The sequence below is a fragment of the Cenococcum geophilum genome (assembly GCF_001692895.1).
Source record: "Cenococcum geophilum 1.58 unplaced genomic scaffold K441scaffold_55, whole genome shotgun sequence".
Lineage (NCBI taxonomy): Eukaryota > Fungi > Ascomycota > Dothideomycetes > Gloniales > Gloniaceae > Cenococcum > Cenococcum geophilum.
The window spans coordinates 535273-553257 of record NW_027137613.1 but is presented as its reverse complement, the minus strand read 5'-3'; the positions used below and the strand labels follow the sequence as shown (position 1 = coordinate 553257).

Sequence of the window (17985 nt, the reverse complement as noted above, 5' to 3'; positions counted from 1 at the left end):
CATTATATATTAATTGCGCATTAAGTGCAGAAAAAGCTTAATAAAATAAAGGCACTACTTGCCTAGGTAGCTACAAATGCGCAATTAGCTGCACTATATTATTAGTTTCTATTAAATGCGGCAGTATGCCGCTCCTTAGTCTATACTATACGCTACACGTTACAGTGCGCGGATTGCGCATTTGGCCGCAATATGCCACTAAATGCTGTAAAAATGCTGGTAAATTTTTTCCTGACGTATACCCGCCCGTTATTCTCCGGAGATAGGCTTAGACTTTCTATAGTGGTTTAAGGAGCGATTTAGGGGGAGGGCTCTATAATTAATAATCGTTAATAAAGATTAAGGATATTTGGCTAAAGATGCGTAAATAAAGGTATATTAATTATATAGAGACCAGGTAGTTAATTGGTGTAACGAATTGTGGGACGTTGGCAGGGCCCCCTGGCTGTTTGCGACACCTACAAAATATAACCCTGATACCATAATAATACTTTAGTTGACGGCGTCTGTAACTAATTTGTATACTAACTCTACTATAGTATCCGGCCAAAGTTTTCATTTTTGTGGGTCCGTCGGGGGTTATTCGTCTAAACCTATTAAGATAATACTTTTCCACCAGCAATACCGCCCTTTACCATTTCGTATACCCGCCTTGCGCATTAACTACATCCTGGCAGCGCTGCTGCATAGAATCTATTAGCTCTTGTAACTGCTCCACTGTAATAGAGTCCCAGGCCTGGCGTCGCCTAGGTGCTGCCGGTGCTGGAGGTGCTGCCAGTGCTAGTACTAGAGCTGGTGTTGGGGTTGCCGCTGGGGGTGTTGCTGGAGGCATAGCTGAGCTGGATCTGGAGGTATATCTGGAGGCAAAGGAACACGGTACGCGTGCCTCGCGCGTATACGAAATGGTAAAGGGCGGTATTGCTGGTGGAAAAGTATTATCTTAATAGGGTTTAGACGAATAACCCCTGACGGACCCACAAAAATGAAAACTTTGGCCGGATACCATAGTACGCGGCAAGTGATTCGCGGATCCTCATTTAGCCAGAAAAACCGGTCAATTACAACCACGAAACTTTATATTTCACAAGGCTCGACGCCAGCTCCTGCATGAAACTAAGCACGGCTTCCTAGCCTAGTCTCTCACCAAAATCGGCATGCTCTAAGCCGCACTCGCACTACCTGCTGCAGCCAGCATGAGGAAATGCGCCCATCGTGTTTCCATCCCTTCTCCGGAGATTTATTGCATTGGCCAACATTCAATAGCCGTGAGAGTGGTGCAACATCCGGGGCAGACGCTGTCGTGCGCCCGGCGTGCCGTAGGAAGAACGGTCTCTGAATCGGTTGCCAAGTCGAATAGCGTTACTATGAGATTGGTCATAGCTCTCAAATCATCCTCGTTTATCTACCCTAAGTGGTAGAGTTGCTGATAGTTTCCGTATTTGCAAGTCGTACAGCGGCGTATGGGACAGTCACGGTGCATAGCAGCCGGACATTCAGAAAGGTTTGAGGCTGGGCTGAATTGGCCTATATTATTGGTTAGTCAGGGTCCGCAAAACATACCGCGGTCCCGGTACGGCGTGAGATTTATTGCATGAACGATCTCGATTAGTGTGGATCTGCTGAGCGTGTGAATGCGTGGGGTTGGGGGGAGAGCGGAGTGGTAAGACGGCTTTCAACGCGGGAAATCAGACGGCTTTGGAATCTCAATACGCGCGTCGCTCCAAGAGGCTACTGAGTATCGTCAGGCTCCACCAGGCTTCATCATGCTGCATTAAGCTCTGGCAATTGCAGGAGGAGTACGGCGATCAATACTTCAGAGAGAAGATGCGGTCAAATTTTGCGCGGTTGTTGGTCGCGCCAATCCTCTTGGGAAGAGCGCCGCCAGCCACCATGCCAGCCACCATGCCAGCCACGACATTACTCTATATCCAATCCATGTCAGCTGTCCCTGAACTCCACAAGATTATGAACGATTGGTCGTTGGCGATCCGCAAATTCTTTTTCACAGCGCGAAAAGCAGCTGCTGTTGCTCTTCTTCTCCCCTGGTCAGCTGAATACCCCCATTTCTGCCTCTAACTGCTTCCATCCAATTCTAGCTCTGCTGCGAGTCTCCCTCAATGTCTTCGTGGACCAACTCAAGTTCAACAGTGCGTCGCCCTTCAGGTACCCTCCCCTTCAAGGCGTCATCATACCGATCAAAATACAGACCCCATAATCCCGGCTGATTGCTTTCGACCGCAATAAAGCCCTCCCAACCCTCCAGCAAAATCCTCCTCTCCTCCGATGGCGCCACCATAACCGCTCCAAAGGGACCGGTAATTCCTGTCTCAGCCTCGGTTCGCAGGCCGTGCCGAATCTGTAGGCTCGATGTGTCGAGGAAGATCCAGTTAAGCTGGGGTGGCTCCTTTGAAATGGTACTAACTAGGCCATCGTAGTCCGAGTCGGGATAAGCCAGGAAGTAGCCGGTGAAAGGATGACGTTTCACCGCACTTGACTGGAGCTCAACATAGAGTAACCCGTCATGAAGCACTACTTTGCTGCCATCGAACAGTGGTTTCCTGTCTTTCGGGGTACGATTGGATGCGCGAGCCCGTAGATGAGATTTGTTCGTCTTCCACGCATTGTCCACGCCCTGGCTTCGGCGTGTTTCGGCTTGGCTTTGAAGTGAGAGGACAGAAGTTGCCGTGAGGGGCACCATAGCAGCGAGAGAAATGAGACCTAGAACCATTGCGTAGACTGTAGCCGAGGAGACGCGTTCAAGGAGGAAAATCTGACAGGGCGGTATTCAGCTAATGGAAGATAGTTATAATTTTCACAACTGTGAAACTTCCAAGACAAATCCGCAAACTCAGACTCTGGTTAATAGACCCTCACCCAGCCCCAAGGTTTCCGGTATCTGGTAGAAGATCGACGCAAGATCGAAGATGCTGTACAGGGATTGCCGGCAAATGTTACTTAATACCTCCCTCATCTCGGGTAGAGCATCTCCAGGATGAATTGGGCAAAACTTCATGGTCTGTTGGGTTAGCGTTTTAATAGTCTTTGGGCATTGTGACCCAAAGAACCGCTGAGCACCCGGAAATATCACTGTTTCTGTCCTGGATCAGCAGTAATTCCAGGTTACGTATGCCTGGTGAATGCCGATACTTCGCTTAACGGATCGTCGACCAGCTGTCAATCGGTTCCAAGATTTCATCCTAGCACAAATTAGATGCGCGCAGGCAGCCCATTACGGGCTCTGGCTGCACGGTGGGGGAGTTTTGGTTGTCGGAACTTACTTGAAGTAGTGCAATATGCTGCAGGTCTGTGAATTGCGTGCATTGTCATGTTTCTTTCAAGAGGACTTTGCGTCATACTATGAAGCTATGTCTATCTCACGTGACACTCAAGATGCTGGGCCTTCAGCTACAAAAGCAGCGCTGGAGATACCCTTGGATACCTGGAACGTTGCGGGTCATTAAGGGAAAAAGTCTACGGAGTGCTCTCTTTAGGCATATCTTCCGTCGTAAGTGAAATGCTGCTTCTCTTTACAACTTGGTTTACTCTTCTACGCCTCAATACGCAAACAAGCTTTAAGTTGTAACTGAGAGTCATGATTGAGAGGAATCTGATGAAATTGGTGCAGATTTGGCAAATTAGTCATTCCGGCAAGCTTTTTTTTTTACAAGGGTTTGGTAAAACTGCTATCCTGTTATCGGGATTAGGAAGCAAGAATTCAGCATGCCTGGCGCGTAAGAGCATCTCGTAGTCATTGTCCCCGTCCTTTCCTCTGACAGAACAATACAGCTCGAATTCAAATGTCGCCTCCGAGAACGCTCTAGGTGGTCGTTTATCACAGACCAAAGACGCCACTCCCAATGATGGAACGCTAGTGTCCAAAGATCCTGATGTGAACGCTCTCTCCGAGACCGGCAAAAATGAGACCGGCAAAAATGAAACCAGCAAAAATGAAACCAGCAAAAAAGTGGCGGGGTCCAGTGAGGAAGTGAAGGGTAGTCTCAAAATCCATATTAAGATAGACCTGGAAGCAGATATCAGGGTTATTGCGAAGATAAAGGGCGATATTGCGATTGGACTGCTCTAGGTCCTCTACAGTACTTAGCATGCCAATTATCTAATCTGGGTATCCCGTAGCGCCTTACCATCAAGTGATCCGTGCACTGGCAAAATAACAATTGGGCATCCCAACCGGGGTGCAGCTGACCAAGGTCACGGAAAAGTTGAACAAGGTCACCGATGGGGTCGGCGAAAGTTGAACGGGGTTACCGATGGAACCACCGGCAAAAGGTCGGCGGGGTCACACTTTTACCCATACAGAACGCGCATCGGTAGCCATATTTAACTTAAGCGACCGCATAAACCAAATACCTAGGGCATATGCTACGCATACGCACGCAGATACGTAGACATGTAGATATATAGATATATAAATATATACATACACATATACGTATATAAACGCGCATTTATATGCGCCTTGCTATATTAATAATAACTAAAAACAATATTAAAGCAAACGAGAGTATAGCAGCGTGGCTAAACGGCTTACTAGTAAGTTTGCACTACTATATGCTACGTATATGCTAAGTATATGTAGGTACTCTAGAGCATACCTAATATTGAATACGAAGACGATAGTTCTTAAGATGATATAATTAATAGAGAGAGAATTGAAGATAAGGAAGCTGAGGAGGGTGAGGGTTAAGATAGTATGTAATAGCGGCTTTTATTTTATATGGGTCTCTCTAAGGTAAGACTATGTACGATACTATGTATAGGCTATACATATGCTTAGAATAGCTAGAGCACACTCTGAGACTATAGAGCACTTATTAGCTTTAATGGTAAGTATTAAGTTGTTATCTAAGAGGTAATAGACTATATTATAATGCTAGAATATCCAGTAACCAGAAAAAAAGGAATTGTATACTTTATTTATAAAGTAACACCTTTACTATCTATAGATGTAGATAAAGAGATAGTACGCGATGTTATTAAGCAGTATATATTAAAGGTAAGCCATATATATGCTAGGCATATGCCGTATTTATACCTCTAGTAGATTTAATTTTTATTCTATTAAACTGGTAATACTAAGATTATACAACTATAACTCCTTAGAGAAACCAATAATTGGGAGAGTGGAAAAGCATTTTATTAAGCATTTAAATATAGCGGCATTAGACACTGTAAGTACGCCTATAAGGATATACTCCGTATATACTCGGTATATAATTAGGTTAAGCTTAAATTAATTAACGACCTTTAAAAGCGTAGTAGTCATTTATACTAGGCAGTAGAAATTAATAAAAAGCTTAAGTAAAGTATAGAGAAGTAAGCGTCGTCTATGTATATTAGGCATATGCTTATAATATATAGCTACTACTATAGTATTCTACAATTATGGCGGTAGTGTATATACCCTAGTATATAAGAACGTGTATATAGTGAAAGCAGACTAATAATGTTTTTTCGGCATAGAGTACGTATATGGCTAGCGTATGCATAATATATGCTTATTATATACAGGTAGAGTTTATCGGTTGTTCTAGCAGCAGTAATACTAAAGCATAGTATACTGCCTGGCCTTTATTACCGACGACTGCCTAGGTAGATATTTAATACCTTTGTTTACTTATTAAATATAGAGTTTAGGAAATTAAACGAGAATGTACCTATATTAGATATGCAACATTAAAGCGAAAATATTGTGGTAAGTAATGTATATATGTTGTATATACTATATATATGCTAAGTATATATAGGATTTGACCACCCGTAAGGCTAAGGTAGGGTAGTAGGCCGCGCATGCGGTGTATAGTTAGATTGTTATATTCCTGTTAATATAACACAATATCCTTATATTTGCCTTATTACACGGAATTCTTATATATATTATCTACCGTACCTAATAAAGCTACTAATTGACCTTGCTAATGACGTAGTTGAGGTGATAAGGCAGGTGGAAGTCCTAAGCCTTACTACACGTATGCCCTGTATATGTATAGTATATGTAAATAAAACACTTACTATTATATAGGTCGATTTATCCTATTACCGCAGTACTATATTTTATATAGGAAGTATAGGGTGCAGACACTACGTGCAGTGTATAGTAGTCTTAATATTAAGGATTGAATTACTACTCTAATTAGAAAGGAGAGGATGGTATAATTCCTAGAGGGGATGGTATATATAGGTGAGTATAGGTTAGATATATGCTAAGCATATATAAAGACTAAGCAGAGTAGGTGTACTACGCGAGTTCTCTATTAATTAACATAAAGAGAATACCGAGTAATAGATTCGGGCAATTTATAACTTTAACGACGAGCATTTCCTTATCGTATGTTGTACGTACGCGTAAGCTAAGGCATTCTAACGCGTAATATGTATGGAAATGGACCTATTATTTAAGATAGTTTAAGGTAAAATGAATTTATTCTTAATTGTAGGATAGGATAAGAATTCTAAATGTATGTATGCCCTATATTACGCATATGCTATATATACGCTAATACTGATAATAGGAATTAAGGTGTGGGTATACGCCTTTCTTAACCTAGAAACACGTGCTGCGTACGTAAAGATATTTGAGCTAGTATTTAAGGTTTTAGGTAATGCTGCTTAATTATCTATATAATTTGCATATATTTACGGAACCGGACTTTGTATAGCTACTGTTGATATGTGTAAGAAATAAGCTGGCGGTAAGTATATATTAGGTATACGCTTTATATACGCCTAGTATATGCTTATAATATATAGGCTTTAGGGACTACCTATATACACTTAACCCATCCCGTAAATAGGATGAACACCTTTAGTATATGCTTGTATTCTGCCTAGTATACGTTAAACGGAACTTTGCTAAGCGCTTTCTAACTTATAAAGCAAGATATATTATAGAGCAGATATAGGAAGCGGAGATAAAGTAGATACTAATTGCGCGTATATAAAGTATATGTACACTATATCCGGAGCTTACGTCTTAAATAAACAATAAGAAGAAAATATGGATACTAGCCGGGCTTGTAAAGGAAAAATTAAAGGTCCCTTATAAGTGGTGGGCATATGCACGGAAGTATACTAGAATTGGTAAAAGTAGTTACTTTTAAGATAATAACTTTACCGGTCGAAAGTTATATATACTTGCCGTAGTGCTACGGTAAATGTATACGCTCTATATATGCACTACATATTCTAATATTTTGGTAAAGGCTTAAACTCTATATATAAGAAATGTTTAATATATAAGAGCTATATAAAGAGGCGGGAATAGATAATATATAGAAAAATTATTACAACTTAAAGCGGATAGTAGTATAGCTACGGAAACAATATATATATATATATAATATAAATATAAAGTATATACTAAGCTTAGGCAGCGTAGAAATAGCGGAAAGCAGCTAAGCGGCGAGCTAGAAATCCTGGGCTAAATCTTCCCTGGAATTCTCGGAACCTATTTAACACCCCTAAACCTACTATATTTAGTAGACAGAATATATTATAGATAAGTACAGTAGATAATGATATTGCATTAGTATTGGATATATTGCGCGTGTCTACCGCATATATAGCGTATATGCCACCACTAATATCTTAAAGTTAAACACCCTAGGCTGCGGGTAAGAGGTATAGGTCTTACCTATTTATAGAGGAGCTAGAAAAGGAGGTATATACGCTACGTATAGAAAATATGGAGCGATAAATTAACGAATTAAAATAGGCTAAAGACGTATATAATAAAGCAAAGGAACTAGCAGAGCTTAAGAAGTGGGCATAGGAGCATAGTGTTAGTATATAGGTGTATATGCAAGGTATATATATAGTAAATGTCACATAGAGTTCTGTAACCATAAATAAAGAATTAATTGATATAGGCCTATCGGCCCGTGCCCTATATTAGGTATATGCCTAGCCTATCCGCTAAATAAACTTTACTAAAACTCTAACTATATGTACTGCATACTACACATATAGTGTATAGGCCTAGCGTATACTAGGACTTAAAGTTTAAGACTAGCTTTCCGCATTATATAGAAGAGGCGGGATAACTAGCGGGTTCTGCCCGTGGCTTATATAAAGCATAAGCATAATATACGCAATAGAAGGAACTAGACTTACCGGAGCTCTTACTACTACTATAATAACGGCCGGCTGGTTTTCTGCCCCCTGCTGCTAAATATTAGTAGTATATATATAGGGTATATGCAAGGAAAACTTACCCTTTTAGCAGCGGGTGGATAGTAAGGGAGACTCCTCGCAGTCGCCCGGGGGGGTCGGGCCACGCTGCGTATATAGTTAGTATATGCCGAATATATATAGGTAAAATACTAACCTTGCGCTTTAAGCCGGTAGAAGGGGTAGACGGGCCAATACGCTATTTCTCTTATATTAGTATACGCCTAGTATAAGCATATATTAATCTATAGTTAGTAGAAGATATTAGGGGTTTGCATATATGTAGTATATACGCGTATAAGCTAGTAATATAACCAAGTAGTAGTATTGGTAACGTATGCGTAGGGCCTATATAAAGTTGGACTTTGCTAGTGTCCTAAATATAGAGATAAGTATTCATTTCCGAATCGGGCAGTAGTCCCAGTAGTGGCCGTAGTTGTCCCTCACATACGCTACCCTTAGGCCTATAAGTACCATTAGGTCTAAAATTAAACTTAGGGGGAATAAGTATATAGATATATAGATAGATAGATATATTAGGGTATGGTGCGCATATATAGAAGCTATACTAGTACTCTTACCTTATAATAGAATTGCCTGCTATATTAGGTGGTAAACCCCTAGTCTTAGGTACTATATCTAGTTAGTTTAGGCTAGGTATATACTAGGTATAGAGTAAGCATACGCAATTAAAGTGCAGGCGTCTATATACTCCGCAATTCTTAACCCTAAAGGGCCACGGCTATATTTAGTGTTAGTACTGTATATATATTATATATATATAACCTACCTAGGCTTATATAGGTACCTAGCATCCCGCCAGCCGCCAGAGAGAACAAAACACTTTAGGGCGCTATATTGCATTAGCGTTGTATATACATAGTATGTACTAGGCATATACTTCTCTCCCGTAATTAGCTCCGCGGCTAACATATTAGTGGTAGGAGGGTTAGTTACTGCATATGGTGAGCGTATACCTTAGCTGCTATTATACGGTAATACGTACAGGCACCGCTGTGCTTATTGCGGATATAGCGGCGGTATTATAACTATATTAGTGGATAAAGCAGATGCTATGCGTATGCGGAATATACGCTTAGCTAGGCGGTAAAGACCTGGCCGTATATCTACGTGCCATTCACCGTAATATCGCAGCTATATTTATTATTACCATATGCTATGTAGAAGGTATAGATATGCGACCTACACTATAGAGTTAACAGCAGACAACACGGACGCAAGATTAGGTGGGTCTAGTTTACGCTTAGTATATATATACTCTTTATATTAAGCTTTTCTAGCACCTACTTACATTATCCTATACTATTACAGCTGGGGCTGTATAAGGTTAGCATATGCTATAGATATACAGCGCTTAGTTTACTTACGCCTTTCACCAGCTACTAAAGCTGCGGCGCGTGCTTTGTCTATTATAAGCATATACCTTATATATATGTTCTTTATAACTAACCTAGTGTTACCTAGTCGGGGTTAGGGTTAGGGATTAGGCCTATATACTTCTATTAGTATATGCTTCTTATAGGCATATATAAAATATATGCTTACTATGGTAGTAGCCGAAGGTGTTGGGGTTATTAGCGCCGGCCACCTGCGGATTGTTGAAATTAACGATTAAGAGGCTTATAGTAAGCGTAAGTAGGGCGTATACAAGAATAAAGTTTAGTGGTTAAATTTAACTAGCACTATGTTAGCATATGCAACGCTTATATATAGGTTATATAGGACATACCTGTGGTATATGCTGTGGTGGTGTTATGGAGAAGTTATAGTGCGACTACTGTTATTATGGATATACGACGCGTATGCACGGGCCATGTTTTAATAACTTAGCTTGCGTATTTTATACTACAGCTAGGGTATATATATGCTCTGCATATGCATATTAAGTGTTTTATTATATTTGTTATTTATTAAATACTTTAAATACTTTAAATTCTATATATTAAATTTTTTATTTGTATATGCGCTGTATATGCATAAACTCGGCGGGGTCGGAAGCTAAGCAGGGTTAGAAGTTGAGCAGGGTCACAAAGTCAAACTTAAAGTTCTGACCCCGTTGAACTTTGTGACCTCGCTGAGCTTTTCCGTGACCTTGCCGAGCTGCGACCCCCATCCCAACTTAATTCAATTGGTTCCATTCGGCTGAATTTTATCGATAACAGTAGGACGAATTGTACCGTTGCAAGGGAACCTTGACTGCAAACGTTACAGACAATAAATAATATTCCGAGAGCTAGATTGTATACCCTCGTTCCGAAATGGCAGCCGAATCTTTGTCTTGCTTTGTAGTTAAATTGACGTTCTTTATAGAAGCATCTGCACTATCGCACTCTGTATTGAAGTTCTCTCGAGCTACGTAGTAGTCTGTTTAGCTAAAACGTAATCCTATCTACCTACTAGGTATACTAAGGGTTGGAGCCTAGTTAAGGGGCAAGGTCCTTAAAACTAGTAGTAGCTACTACGTACTACGCTCTATAGGAGGCTAGTAGTAATATAGGGGCGTAATACCCTATATACTACTAGCTCCCGTTTCGCGTTACCTATAGAAGTCCCCTTATAATAGGCCGACTATATCTTGTAAAACGGGCTATAGATTAGATTCTATATTAGGCGACCTACTCTACCCTATTCTACTAACTAAGCTTATATCCCCCTTCTTTATAAGCTAGCCTATATCTCTAACTATTAAGTTCTTATCTAACTACCTATATTTCCTCTAGAGCCTCCTCTTTATATATATATATATATATATTAGGTTACGTATACTATACCTATTAAAACCCTCTTATAAGTCACCCTTAATGCTATAGGGCCGTTAAAGCTAGCCTATATTTCTACTACCTAGAGCTTTACCCGTATTACTACTTACGGTAACCTACCTCGTTAAGCCATCTAGTTGCTATCGCTATTACTATTACTATCTAGGTCGCGCGTACTACGCCTATTAAGACCCTCTTTTAAGTTACCTAGTTATACTAGATAAGCCCTTATAAAGGGGCTTTAATAAGTTCTTTATGGTAGCCTTAAGGCCTTAATAAGTTTTATATAAGGTGTTTATAACGCGTTAACCTTAATAAGTTCTTATAAGAAGAGGTTCCCTACGCCTTTACCGTGTTCCTATTATGATCTTAGAGCTAGTATAAGCCTAAGGGTGTTCTATCGTACGCTTAGGACACGTCTATATCCGCTAGCTTAATAAGACCAGTTTCGGCCCTAGCTACGAGCTAGGTAGTTATACGTTAGGTAGTTTTCATATCCTAGTTTCTATTAATTGGTTGCCCCCCTAGATAGTAGAACGGGAACCCTAAGCGGGGGCAGGAAGACTTCTGGTGTTATTAAGGGCGGTGCTTCGTACACGTCGTGGGCTCAACACCACAGAGCCGCAACGACAGTGCACTATACGCGCTGCGACGGCTCCCTACTATCGCCTCTGCACTTAGCCATTACAAGTAGGTAGTGATGGCAATAATCAGTTAGTTAGTTACGATTATGTTGTATTATATAGGAACATAACTAACCTAATTATAATCGCACCTAGTGATTATGTTATGTAGATATAACTATATAATCACCCGCGGTAAGACCACTATGTAGTGGTGATAGAGACTTGGTGTTAAGAACTGGATTTTGGCGATTATCGCCAGGGGTGCTCTAGATATCCGTGCCTGGCGCTAAACTAATTAAAATATATATAATATACGTCTGTGCGGGCTTATAGAAGATCTAGCATATATAACGCGTCGTGATACCCCCCTTACCCTTTTATTTACTACTAATCTGCCTTATCTTCGCCACCTACTCCCTAAGCTATATCCCCCTAAGCTAATACCTGCGAGCCAACTACCACCTAAAAGAGACCTCGAGAAGCAGACACTACTAGTTCAACACTAAGTAATCACGATTCGCGCGAGTTTGACGATGTAACGGCTGCCCGCGAGGATTCTTACCACGAGATTGGTACACTACCTATAAAACGACGGCGCGAGCGTAAGGATGATGCTCTTTGGTTATACGCGCTTAATAAGGCTCTAAAGGGCTTACTAGTAAAAGGGAAATTTAAATAAGAGCTCTTCTACTGTAAGCGGTGCTTAGATTAAGGTGTTATAAAATTTCTATCTAGTGCTACTGCTTTCTGTTATTACCTAAGAAACTTATATAGAATCCTTACTTAACTAAAGCAATTTGAAGTTAATATTAATACTAAAGCTATACTTACCGTATTGTTTAATAAGCAGGCTAAAGCTATAGTAACTAGGCAAGATCTAAAAACGTTAAGAATCCTATAAGAAGCAGTTAATAAAAAGGCCTTTATAAATGCCCTTATTTACTTAATTATTACCCAAAATCTTCCTTATATAATTATTAAGTGACTAGAGTTTAGAGCCTTTTTATAAATCTATAACTATATATTAACTAATAAGGGTGGGCCTCTATATAAATTACGTAGGAGTATACCGGTCCTAATTAGTAAGACGTTTATTATTTATAAGGATCGCATTAAGTTAAGGCTTAAAAAAGCCAAGTTAAAAATATACTTTACTACCGACTGCTAGACAGCTCTAAATAAGACAGCTTATTAAGTAGTTACTGCTTACTTTATAAATAAACTTAATTAGCTATTAAAAGTGATAATCGCGTTAAGAGAGTATAAAGAGGTGCACGAAAGTAAATAGTAGGCAGAGGTAATGATTAAGGTAATTAAGGAGTATGAGATTCTTAAGAGTTAAATTGGATATCTTACTAGTAAGCTTTACTTCCTGCCTCTCCTGCTATTAAGTTCTCTACTAAATACACCTAATTTAGGTAATAATTACGGCAGCAATAATAAGCTCTGTTGAATTCTATAAAAGCGCTTCCCTACTTAGAACGCCACGCAGTACTAAATCCGCTGCATTGGCTATATTATTAACCTTATAGTATAAGCCTTCCTTTTCTATAAAGATACTAAAGCCGTTAAAATTACAATTTGAGTAGTAGAGGAACTCTAGCGGGAGGAGTAATAACTATATCTTAAATTGGAATATAAGTATAGCTAAGACGAAGCCACGCAGATGAAGTGGCGAGAGATTGGAGCCCTGAGTAAGATATATAATATCGCCGTGTGGCTAAGGCGTTTGACCAAGCGATATTAAGCCTTTTTAAAGCTAGCTAAAAAGATGCTAAACCGCGACAATAATATAAGGTGGAACTTATGGCTTTTTATGCTAGAGTTAGCAATTAAACTTAAGACTATAATTTAAGTCTTTCTAGATCTATATTATAAAGAGATAAGTGCTAATACTCTTAGTTGTGACGAATAGGATATAATCCGTGAGATGATTGCGATCCTGCTACTGTTTAAAGATATAATAAAGGCCTTAGAAGGCGATTTAATAACTCTAGATAAGGTTCTTTAGAGTATAGATTTCCTTATTAAATATATAAAAGAGATATAGTAGGAGTACGCCTCTAACGCTTACCTCTTAGCGTCTCTTTTAATGATGTGGTTTGCTTTTAATAAGTACTATACCTTAACTAATAAAACTCTAGTATACGCGGCAGCTTTACTACTTAATTTAACGCTTTAAAAGGCCTATCTTAATAAGAGCTAGAAAATAATTAATAAGCGCCACTTGGGTATAATTAAGCGATTAATTAAGGCTGCGTAAAAGCTTTGGTAAAAGGAATATAAGTTTAAGCCTATAAACGGTAAGGTTATAGAGTAATTAGATCTAGATCTAGTTAAGAATTTATATATAAGATGGAAATATATAAGGGAGCTTAAGAGCGTATCTATAATGGAGCCTTATAGTAGGAACTACGGTGGACTCGTTAATGGGCTAGGTATATAGGTATTGCAAGTAAGTTAACAACATAATAATAACTAGTGGAGTGGTTGCCTAATAGATTAACTCTAATTATATTCTAAGAATTATTACAAGGAAGGAACTATTTAGGTAGGGACTAAGGGTCCTTAAATATATAACCGTACTCCTATAAAATCCTCTTTATATATAATATATATATTATACGTATTATATATATTATATACTACGTATAACATCACGTGACTTACTTACCATTCTTCGTTATATAGTTCCACGAGTTTTATCCTAGACTATGCCTATATTAACTAACTAGCTTCTTCTAACTCTTCTTTAAGTAGTTATAACATTATACTTAAAGCGTTTATAATACTATCTCCCTTCTCTCTATCTTTGTCCTTAAAGATACCTAATATCTCTAAGTTATTTACTAGAGGTGTAATACCTATCTAATTAATTTAGTTAATATTGTTACTTATAATACCTAAAGCCTCTTCTTCTTTATAAGCGCAACGTCGTGCCCGCACTGTTGCTGTAATATTATCGCTTAGTAAAATAATGCTATCTCTATATTCTTATTATACGAAAGAGGGATTAGTTTATATTGCGTTAGCGAGTCCTTTATCTTAACAACCCTTTTCTTATTTAGAGTGCACTAAGGCAAACGTTTAATTATCCTATAATGTTCGCTTTACTTCTAACGCTAAATATACGCGTCCTATAACTCTTAATAGTCTCTAAGTTCCCTAAATAATTTATTATAGGGTCTTATATTTAATTTACTGCTATAAAGCTTAATAGTAACCTATCCGTTGCCCTAGCGGAACTTTATCATTTACGCGACGCTAAAAAGGAGGCCGCTAATGCTTAACAACGGGCTTTTAATTCTCGTCTTGCTATATCTACTTAGTTAATTCGTCTTAAAAAAGTTCGCGAGAAGGTCTATTTTAAGGAGTAGAAACTTATAGAATAAGGTTTATAGGAACTTAGCGATAAAAGAACGGATTCTCTTCTAACAAAGAAGGAAATAACTCTAAGTAGTTTGGCAGTCGCTCTTCCTAGGTCCCCCTTAGGTGACTTATTCTTTAGCGATTCCCCTTTATTAATATTGTCTAACCTTTTCTCTTCTAATACTCCTGTACCTTTTCTATAGCGTTTTTTTAAGTTCTCTAGTGGCTCCTAGGTAGTCTTGTCGTAGCCTATCCACTTTACTTTATACTATATTTTATCGTCTACGTCCTTATAACTAATGATCTTTAAAACTTACTATTTGTCTTCCTCTTATCCTCTATATATGTCTACTTTATAAACCAGTGGCTTAATATTCCCGTATGCTAGCTCTAGCATTACAATATGCTATATAGGGTAGATCTTTATCCTAGCTAATAGGTTTAACTTAAATATAACTAATAAAATTCTTTATATAATTTTAAAAGGTCCTAGTCTAACGTGGTCTAACTTCTTACTTAGTTATTAACTTTTAAAATTTTTGTATAGTAGCTATACTTTATCTCCCTCCTTAAGATCTAGTCCCTTAAATCTCTTAGCATTATAGTACCTTTTTATTCTTTACTATACTACCTTAGCTGTTTCTATAAGGTCTGCATAAAGATTTATTAAACTCTTTATTCTTTGCTTAGCTGTGCTATTTATCTTCTTTACTTAATATAGCAATAATAAGGTCCTTAGCTTATATCCATAATTTGCCTTAAATAGTAACGTGCCCATTTCTTCTTATAGTGTTATATTGTATATAAACTATATAACTAGTAATAGTAATACCTAATTATTCTATATATAATTATAATGCCTTAGATACTATTCTAGTATCTAATTTAATCTTTCCATTTAACGTCTGTCTATAGATAATATACGGTAGAAGTTACTGCTTAAATCCTTACTCTACCACATCGGGAAATATTCGCAGGATGAGATTCAAGTAGACTTTGGTTTTTCGCGTTTCGCGTAATAACATGCAATTTGACCAACTTGACATGCAATTAACCAACTTAACACGCAATTGACCAATTGACATACAATTTGACTAACTCGACACGTAGTTAACCTACTTAATATACAATTTAACTAACTTAATACGCAGTTAACCTACTTAACATGCAATTAACTAACTCAACACGCAGTTGACCTACTTAACATGCAATTTAACTACTTAACACGTAGTTGACCTACTTAACATGCAATTTAACTAACTTAACACGCAGTTAACCTACTTAATATGTAATTTAATAACTCGATACGCAGTTAACTACTTAATATGTAATTTAACTAACTTAATACGCAATTGACCTACTTAATATTATATTTAACTAACTTATATGTAGTAACTACTTAACAACTTTAAAAGCTAACTGTATATTCTTACGTGCGATACGTAAGGGATATAAGTAAAGTTATATACTATATTATTTATAACTATTATATATTATAATCCTTATACAATCTTATATATATATCTTATACAATCCTCATACAATCTTATAGTCTTTATTACTTGGAGGCTCTACACGAAGCTCTGCGTGTACAGAGCTCTGCACGAAGAGCTCTGCGCATAAGGCTCTGCACAAAGCTCTGCACGAAGCTTCGCATAAGGCTCTTCGAGGCTCTACACGAAGCTCTGGCGTACAGAGGCTCTGCACGAAGCTCTGCACGAAGCTCTGCACGAAGCTCTGCACGAAGCTCTGCACGAAGCTCTGCACGAAGCTCTTGCACGAAGCTCTGCACGAAGCTCTGCAACGAGCTCTGCACGAAGCTCTGCACGAAGCTCTGCACGAGGCTCTGCACGAGGCTCTGCGCGAGGCTCTGCGCAATCTGCGTACAGAGGCTCTGCACGAGGCTCTGCGAGAAGCTCTGCGTACAGAGGCTCTGCACGAGGCTCTGCGCGAAGCTCTGCGTACAGAGGCTCTACACGAAGCTCTGCATCGGGTCCGCTATATTCCCGATAGCTCTACACGTGCCTCTACCCTATGTAACCACCTTATTTTTTACCTTCCTTCCTTCTTTATATCCTCCCTACTTAGGGAGGCACCAGACGGCCAGCAGAGGACCGTTGCTAGAACTAGACCGACCGTCGCCAGAACCAGATGACCGTTACCAGAACCAGACGACCATCGCCAGCCAGACGACCGTCGCCAGAACCAGACGACTGTCGCCAGAACCAGACGACCGTCGCCAGCCAGACGACCGTTACCAGACGACCGTTGCCAGAGTCAGACGACCGTCGCCAGACCAGACGACCGTCGCCAGAACCAGACGACCGTCGCCAGCCAGACGACCGTTACCAGAACCAGACGACCGTTGCCAGAGCCAGACGACCGTCGCCAGAACCAGACAACCGTTGCCAGCGCCAGACGAACCGTCGCCAGAACCAGACGACCGTCGCCAGCCAGACGACCGTTACCAGAACCAGACGACCCGTTGCCAGAGCCAGACGACCGTCGCCAGAACCAGACGACCGTCGCCAGCCAGACGACCGTTACCAGAACCAGACGACCGTTGCCAGAGCCCAGACGACCGTCGCCAGAACCAGACAACCGTTGCCAGCGCCAGACGACCGTCGCCAGAACCAGACAGACGACCGTCGCCAGCCAGACGACCGTTACCAGAACCAGACGACCGTTGCCAGAGCCAGACGACCGTCGCCAGAACCAGACGACCGTCGCCAGAACCAGACGACTGTCGCCAGAACCAGACGACCGTCGCCAGCCAGACGACCGTTACCAGAACCAGACGACCGTTGCCAGAGCCAGACGACCGTCGCCAGAACCAGACAACCGTTGCCAGCGCCAGACGACCGTCGCCAGAACCAGACGACCGTCGCCAGCCAGACGACCGTTACCAGAACCAGACGACCGTTGCCAGAGTCAGACGACCGTCGCCAGAACCAGACGACCGTCGCCAGAACCAGACGACCGTCGCCAGCCAGACGACCGTTACCAGAACCAGACGACCGTTG

The 17985-nt window shown here is 40.1% G+C and overlaps 2 protein-coding genes across 2 annotated transcripts; one reads left to right on the top strand and one right to left on the bottom strand.

Annotated features, from left to right (window-relative positions):
* Positions 1-1829: 1829 nt before the first annotated feature.
* On the bottom strand, positions 1830-2949 carry K441DRAFT_667428 (uncharacterized protein). The gene has a single exon (XM_067649832.1). It carries the CDS (start codon positions 2726-2728, stop codon positions 2093-2095), a length of 636 nt encoding a protein of 211 aa, XP_067499070.1. The 5' UTR covers positions 2729-2949; the 3' UTR covers positions 1830-2092.
* Positions 2950-3910: 961 nt separating this feature from the next.
* On the top strand, positions 3911-4084 carry K441DRAFT_583394 (uncharacterized protein; the record flags this gene model as incomplete). Its single annotated transcript, XM_067644496.1, has 1 exon — positions 3911-4084. A coding segment is annotated over one exon (174 nt), but the record flags the coding sequence as incomplete, so codon positions are not given.
* Between the last annotated feature and the right edge of the window lie 13901 nt (positions 4085-17985).